Source organism: Delphinus delphis, chromosome 4 (genome assembly GCF_949987515.2).
Source record: "Delphinus delphis chromosome 4, mDelDel1.2, whole genome shotgun sequence".
In the NCBI taxonomy this organism is placed as follows: Eukaryota; Metazoa; Chordata; class Mammalia; order Artiodactyla; family Delphinidae; genus Delphinus; species Delphinus delphis.
Window position 1 is genome coordinate 2866470 of NC_082686.1, and position 7940 is coordinate 2874409.

At 59.3% G+C, this 7940-nt stretch overlaps 1 protein-coding gene across 3 annotated transcripts in view; it reads left to right on the forward strand.

The window, feature by feature from the left end:
• CBS (cystathionine beta-synthase) overlaps window positions 1-7426 on the forward strand; it is a 30321-nt gene extending 22895 nt beyond the window's left edge. For all 3 annotated transcript variants that reach the window (XM_060010261.1, XM_060010259.1, XM_060010260.1), the window contains exons 13-16: window positions 28-162; window positions 870-978; window positions 4606-4690; window positions 6579-7426. In XM_060010261.1, coding sequence (XP_059866244.1) covers window positions 28-162; window positions 870-978; window positions 4606-4690; window positions 6579-6724 — 475 coding nt within the window. In that variant the 3' untranslated portion in view covers window positions 6725-7426. The remainder of the gene's footprint in view (window positions 1-27; window positions 163-869; window positions 979-4605; window positions 4691-6578) is intronic.
• The last annotated feature ends 514 nt before the right edge of the window (window positions 7427-7940 follow it).

Genomic DNA, 7940 nt, shown 5'->3' on the forward strand with positions numbered 1-7940 from the left:
CCTCCCTGGCCCACTCTCTTCCTGCAGGTGGTGGCACCTCCGAGTTCAGGAGCTGAGCCTGTCGGCCCCGCTGACGGTGCTGCCTACGGTCACCTGTGAGCACACCATCGACATCCTCCGGGAGAAGGGCTTCGACCAGGCGCCCGTGGTGGACGAGTCGGGGTCAGTCTCAGCCTCCATCCAGAGCTCTGCCCTCTGCCGGGCGCCTTCAGCCTGTGCTCCACGCTGCTCTGTGTCCGCGGTGCTGGACGGGGCAGCCCAGGGGACCCCACAGCTGGCCGGCTGGCCTTGGTCACTTTGCACTCAGATGCTCAGAGTCTTGGACGGCTGGTCCCTGAGCACCGGCCAGGATGGGGGCTGCTTATATTAACCCTTTGGGCTTTAATGCCTTGGTCCCAGCCCATTGCACCCAGCATGTGCACAGGAGGCCGGTGTGGGGTCCTGCCCTGGCTCTGGGCATGTGCCTGACAGTGGAAGGCCGTGACAGACGTGCCCTGGTGACAGTGACCCACCATCAGGGCTCTCCCGGGACTGTCCCAATTCTAGCACCGAAAACCCCATGTCCCAGGACACTGGCCAGCTGGTCACCCTTGACATCTGTCAGAATGGAGATGCCCAGAGGACTCACTGGTTTCCCGTTGCCTGCACTGGACGGTCAGCTCCAAGGGCAGGGTGTTTGGTCACTGCTCGGCTCCTGCCACACGGAGACCCTGGGTAGATAGTGGTTGGTTCTAAGAGGAGTTCTGGGTCTGACCCTGAGGGTGGCTGTGCTGGACTCTGCTGTCTTGGCAGGGGGTGGGGTGGGGTGGGGCGTGGAGAGTGCGGGAGAGGCACCAGTGCTGACTCCTGCACCGCCTCTGCTTCCCCAGGGTGATCCTGGGGATGGTGACCCTGGGGAACATGCTGTCGTCCCTGCTCGCGGGGAAGGTTCAGCCTTCAGACCAAGTTCGAAAAGTCATCTACAAGCAGTTCAAACAGGTACGAGCCTCGTGAGGCCTGAGCAGTCAGTGCTGAGACCAGCTCTGTCCCGGGAGGCAGGACCACGCGTCCCTCGGCCCTGACCCTTGACACCACCCCAGACCCCATCAGACCCCTAAATCTGACAATTCGCCCCAGCTTCACAAAGCGAGAAGCCCCCGGTGGGTAAGGCCAGCATTGGTGAGGGCTCACCCACGCCTGTAACTTTGGCAATGCCTGTGGTCACTGGCGAGCCCAGGGACCGTCATCCCAGCCGAGCCGGGCACCTGCCAGCACGACCATTCCCAGGGCACCGGGCCTGATTTTGTCCTGTGCACACCTCATTTAAGATCACCTGGCACGCCTAAGTATTTAGTAAGTACTAGAACGTTCTGGGGGCTGAGCCGGGGCTGGTCAGACCCCGTGGTCATCCTGAGATGATGGCCACCCTGGGATGGGCCAGGGCAGAGCCGACTCTGTGTCCCCGAGGGTGCCTGGGGTCAGGGCAGCCCCTCTCCCTGGTCTCCTGGCATTCCACAACCCCTTTCTCCTCGGACCCCCAGCGAGTGGGAGTGCTGGGTCGCTGGCTGTCTCCCGCTTGAAAGGCTAGCGGTGGAGCCCAAATCTAGGAATGGATTTGATTTTCCTTTTTCCCCACCTCACACGTAGCCGGAATGTCGCCAGAATCTGTGCGTTTCTCCCCATATCCACCGCGCTGCCATCGCCTCTGGCGTGGTCCCTGCATGGCCCCTCACTCCTGGCCCTAACTCTCTGCGGCTGGAGAGACCACCGGAGACGTGGGTGGGGTCTTGCCCCTTCCTGCCAAGCCCAGCCGGGAGGGTCCCGGCCCTGCGACCCCGGCTGCCTCCACTCCTGCCGTCCACCCGCCCTGGTTCTCAGACGGGCCGGTCCCTTCCTGCTGCCTTGGCACCGCTGTCTCTGCTCTCCTGCCCCCACCCCCCGTCCCCTCCTCTCGGCCTCTCTGACCCCCAGGGCCCAAGCACCTAGCACACGGGGTGTGTTCTTGGAGCACTATTGCCCCCCAGTCCAGTGGAGGCTCCAAGAGGCCATCCTGGCCCCCGTGGGCCCTGAGTGGGGAGCACAGGGCCCGGCGTCACATGCATGTGGGTGGCCAGCCAGGCTGAGCAGGGGCAACCTTTCCGCCCATGCCATTGCCCACCAGCATTTCTGGAAGTTTCTGCCCCTCCTTCGCTTCCCTGCGTGGAGCTGAACATAGCGTGTCGCATTTGATGATTTTGAAATGAACACACACCCGCGACACCACAGTCAAGAGTGAGCGTCTCCATCCCCTCCCCCACTTCTACCCCGGCTTCCTCTCCCCTCCCCGCACGTCTGTCCTGTCCTGTAGACTGTGCGCCCTCCCCGGGCTCGTGCGCATGTGCAGCCCCACCGTGTGTACCTTGTCTGGCTTCTTTCATGCAGCAGAGTGGTTTGTGTTTTTTTTTTATATATAAATTTATTTTATTTTATTTTTGGCTGCGTTCGGTCCTCGTTGCTGCGCGCAGGCTTTCTCTAGTTGCGGCGAGCGGGGGCTACTCTTTGTTGCGGTGCGAAGGCTTCTCATTGCGGTGGCTTCTCGTTGCAGAGCACGGGCTCTAGGTGTGAGGGCTTCAGAGGTTGTGGCACACGGGCTCAGTAGTTGTGGCTCGCAGGCTCTAGAGCGCAGGGCTTAGTTGCTCCATGGCATGTGGGCTCTTCCCGGAGCAGGGCTTGAACCCGTGTCTCCTACATTGGCAGGTGGATTCTTAACCACTGTGCCACCAGGGAAGCCCAGCAGAGTGTTTTGAGGTCCCTCCGAGGTGTGGTGTGCATGCTGTCCACCCCCTCCCGTGCCTGAGTCCAGTCCTGTTGTGTCTCTGGCCTCTCCTGCTGATTCTCTGCTGTGTGTGCCCTTCCCTCCCCCAGGGAAGAGCCGAGCGCTCTAATGTTACTGAGTCCAAGCTTGCTCTGCTTGCCGCACGACAGGCCAGTAGATCGGGAGACAAGGTGTCGAGGCTATAGGAATACAACTTTACCTGGAAAGCCAGCAGACGGAGAAGATGGCAGACTGATGTCTCAAAGAACCATCTTCCCGGGGTCTGGATGCCAGTCTCTTTCACAGAACAGAGAGGGGGAGGAGGTGAGGAAGTAAAGTAAAAAGGCCCTAAGATATGCAAATGTCCCCTGGAATGGCCAGCCTCGGGGAGGGGATGTGGGGGAGGGGATGTGTTCGTTTCTTCTTGCAGCCATCCACAGGTGGGCAGGGTCAGGACGTTTCCCTGAACAAAGGCACTTGGGTTTAACATTCAGGCAGAGGGGCGGGGTTCCCCGAGGCAGGCTGTCCTTTTAGCGAACAAAAGCAACCGGAAGCAAAAGTTAAAGTAAAAGAAACAGATGCAGCCTGTAGTCAGGATTGGCTCTTCCCTGTTCCACTCGGTCACCCCCCTTAGTGGCTCCAGGAACCAAGCGGTGGGTGTAAGCGGACACAGGACGTCCTTCAGCAGGGTCCCCGGCATCCCTGGTGCAGACAGTGTCCCGAGGAGAATGCGGCCCCGAGGAAACCTGGGTGGGTCCTGTCTCCTGGGTACACCCTCCGCCTCCAGGGCTGCCCCTTCCTGCCGCCACGGGGGTCTGGCCGCCGGCAGTGAGCAGCAGGGTGCCCATGGAGCTGTGGCGCCCCCTTTCCGCCCTGTTCTCCTGGCGGAGAGGAGGAATCCTGACCCCCGTGGTCTACTGACCACACCCAGCGTCTGACCTCATAAAGGCAAGCGTGGGGGAAGTTGCTTCCGCAGCCCGGGCCGCTGTGCTGTGTACCGCTCAGCTGCTCTAGTGCTTGGCGGGCAGTGGTGCCCAGCCCTCCTTACACAGGTTAAGGCACTGCTGGCGCTTTTCCTCCCACCCCCGAGCTTGCGTCCTCTCCCAGGGAACTTGCCTCCATTGCCGGAGCTGAACTAGAAAGGGTTCCAGTGGGGCTCACAGCTTTGGAGATCACCTTGGGGTTTGAAAGACGGACCTAAGTGTCCTTTTCTTCTTTTTCTTGGAAGCTCTCATCGTGTGTCTACTGAGCAGATGGCCCAGAGTGGGCGCTCACGTTGCCCGCCCCTCACCAGGCCCTGTACCCCCGCCCCTCATCACGCCCTGTCCTGTCACATCTTGCACTGATGTAGGATTTGTTCCGATGGATGGCGCATGTTACGCTGTTCGTAACTAAAGTCACTAGTTTACTGAGGGTTCAGTCTTTGGGTTCTATAGCTCTGCGGGTTTTGACAAATGTACAGTGACCTGTACCCATTACAGCATCACACACAGTAGCGTATGTGCCCCACGTGCCCTGGATCCCTGCACCCATTCCCCACTGCCTGAACCGCCAATCTGACTAGTTTTGCCTTTTCCGGAAATTCAGAGGTGGAATCATACTGTGGGAAGCCGTCCTACTGGCTCTTTGCAGAGTGATACGTACGGACTCTTCCAGGTCATCCAAGTGTCGTTTCCCGTGTGTCAGGGCTCGTTCAGGTTCTAAGTCAGCAAGAGGCTCCAGAAGAACCTTCTGGAGGGACGCCGGCCCCTCCTGCTGCCTTGTGCGCCTTTCCTCGGGCCCCAGCCGAGCTGGGCTGCCCTGGCGAGCGCTGACCGCGGCTTCCCTTCCAGATCCACCTGACGGACCCCCTGGGCAAGCTCTCACACATCCTGGAGATGGACCACTTCGCCCTGGTGGTCCACGAGCAGATCCAGTGTAAGTGGGGCCCTCTGCGGGCTGGGGGCGGGGGCGGGAGCCCTGTGGGGTGCTGGCCGCCGGGCCCCCGGGCCAGGCTTGTGTGTGCGCTTTCCTGCCGTGAGCGCACAGGGCATCTGGGAGCTGGAGAAGCTGATCCCCAGCCTTGGGTGCAGATCTCAGAGGGACCCCGCTGTGGGCCAACCTGGGTACCGGCTCACGGTGAGATCACAGGGCTTTATAGCCTGCTCACAAAGCCCTTCCCGGACCTCCTGGCCGCATCTCTGGAGGCCCGGGATGTTATTCTGGTGCCGGGAGAGGACGAGGGTTATACAGATCCCGAGAATTGGGGCCGGTGGGGGGGTGGGCCTTGGAGCCTGCCCTCCCGCCCGCCGAGGGCTGGTCCCGGGGCCTGGGCGCCCCCACCTAACCCTCTCCCGTCCTCGGTTCCTCGGCGCGGGACCTGGCCTTGGGGATGGGGGGGACCTGCAGGTGTGTACGCCCCGCCCAGCCCTCGAGCTGGGGAGCGGCGCTGCGGTCAGCCTCGCAGCCCCCAAGTGCCAAGGAGGGCGTCCAGGCCCCGGCTCCCCTTCTTGTGTCGCACACTCGTGTTTGAACATCTACACACTCTGACGTGGGATCCGGTTTCAGGGTCTGTAAATAAAGTTTCCTTTGACACCGCCCTGTCAGAAAGCACGGTCAGCGGCCGCTTTCGTGCTGTGTGGGCGGAGCTGAGGGGTCATAACAGAGACCCTACCACCCTTTACAGAAAGTTTGCTGACCCAGCTCTGGCCAGTATCTCCCGGGGCACCTGGAGACCGCTCCGACTGCCCGCCCTCGTGGGGCCCAGCGCTCCAAAGCTGCCCCTTTGCCTCGAAGCCCCTCATCTCTTCTGGGTGCCCCTTGCTTTCTCCTGAGGTGCTCCGAGCCGGCCAGTAGGGTGCCTGGCCTCTCTGTGTCTCCAGCAGCCCACGCTGTGTGACCTCTGCCCTCACAGGCGTGAGGGACAGACAGGGAAGCGGGGTCTGGTGGAACGGGGTGTGACCTGGGCGTTTGCCACCGGCTGCTCAGCTCTGCCCGGCCCAATGTGTGCTTCACAACAGCTGTCAGTCAGGGTTCCCCGAAGAAACAGAACTAGTAGGATGTGTGTATACAGAGATTTGCTCTAAGGAACGGCTTATAGCCTGGCAAGTCCCAAGACCTGCGGGGCTAGTGGCCAGGTTCAAGGCCCCAAGAGTCAATGCTTCCGGGTCCAAAGGCCGGACGTTTCCATCTCACTCGCGTTGGGTCAGCCCTTTCGTTCTATTCGGGCCTTCAACTGACTGGGTGAGGCCCACCCACACTGGGGAGTGCGATCTGCTTTACTAGGTCCATCCAGTCAAGAGTTGATCTCATCCAAAGACACCCAGAATGTTGGCCCAGTATCGGGGCACTCCATGGCCCAGTCGAGCTGAAATGTAAAATATACCGTCTCCATCCCCCTCTCTGCCCTTGGGCGGCAGGGCAGGGGGCCAGCGGCCTGCACTCATTCTAAGCCTGAGAGAAAGGCATGGGTTTGAACACAGAACGGTAGGCCAGAGATGTGAGCCGGTGGTGTTGGGTGTGAGTAGGATTGGAATTTCGTGCCACGACTCGGGCCTTGGGCACCAGGGGCGACCCCCGGCTGTTCTGAATGAATGTGGCCCTCGGGCGTCCCTGGTGGGCGTGGCTCAGCGGGGTCAGGGCCCTGCTCTCTGCAGCTTCACCCAAGCGGCTTGCGTTGGGAGGGGACGGCACTTGTGCTTGGGCCGCCAGGGCACACAGGTGCCCGTGGACACGGGGCATCCTCCCCGCACACCCCCCCCACCCTGTGCCTCAGATCCGCTCCGTATGAAGGCCCCTCTGAACCTGCGGCCTTGTCCCCCCTCAGACCACAGCCACGGGGAGTCCAGTAAGAGGCAGATGGTGTTCGGAGTCGTCACTGCCATCGACCTGCTGAACTTCGTGGCCGCCCGCGAGCGGAACCAGAAGACAAACTCGGGAAGTGGAGGTGCCGGGGCCGCAGCCCAGCTCTGACCACCCCCCAGGGCTGTGCGGCTGTTCTCCTTTGCATTCATAAACACTAAACAAACACACACATGATTCTAGCCACCTGGCACTGGGCGTCACTGTCACAGTGGGTGTCAAGGATGCTTAGGGCTTAGCCGGGGCCCAGCAGAGATGTTACAGGTCCCCGTCATTAATACCTGGCCACCTAAATGAATCTATGTATGATTTATTCGATTAGATGTGTTCTTCTTTAACTAACTTTCCCTTAAGATGTTTCAGCAAGCAAATCTTTTCAAAGAGAACTCAGCCAGGCGGATGGACCCCTGCCATGACTGGGGTAGGGGGACTGAAGACAGAGGCCAGTGCCTTTCCCAGGAGTCCAGAGGGGGGAGCAGGAGAATGGGGCCCAGGAAGCATGCGTCGGCGCTGTGGCCCTTCTCCCAGCAGCGTGGTCCACTGGGGGATGGCTTGGTTGGAGTGGCTTGAGTGTTTGGGGTTTTTTAATTGAGGTGAAATCCACTTAACCTAAAATGATCAATTTTTCAAAGTGTAATTCATTAGCGTTTATTAGAGGTCGTCCAGCCACCACCTCTGTCGAGTTCCAGAGCATTTCATCCCCCATTAAGCTGTCACTCCCCTCTGCCCTCCTCTCCTGGCACCTCTACTCTGCCTTCCATCCCCACGGCTTTACCTGTTTGGGATATTTCATATAAAAAGAATCGTACAGTCTGTGACCTCGTGTCTGGCTTATTTCACTTTGTCTGATGTTTCTGAGATCCATCCACGCTGCCGCATGAATCTGCTCCATTTTTGTGGCCGATCAGTATTCCTTATACGCACAGACCACATTTTGTTTATCCGTCATCCGTTGATGGACATTTGGGTTGTTTCCACTCTTGGGCTGTTGAGCCTAGTAGTGCTATGCACCTTCGTGTACAGGCATTTGTTTGAACACCTGTTTTCAGTTCTTTCGGTTCTATACCCAGGACTGGAATTGCTGGGCCACGTGATAATTCTATGATGAATTTTGGGGGAGCCACCAAATTGTGTTCCACGGTCGCACCATTTTACATCCCCACCAGCAGTGCATGAAGGTTCCAGTTGCTGCACGTCCTCACCAACACTTATTTTCTGCGTTTTGTTTTTTACAGCCATGATAGTGGGTGTAAAGTGTTATCTCACTGTGGTTTTGATTTGCATTTCCCTAATGACTAATGATATTGAGCATCTTTTTATGTGCTTG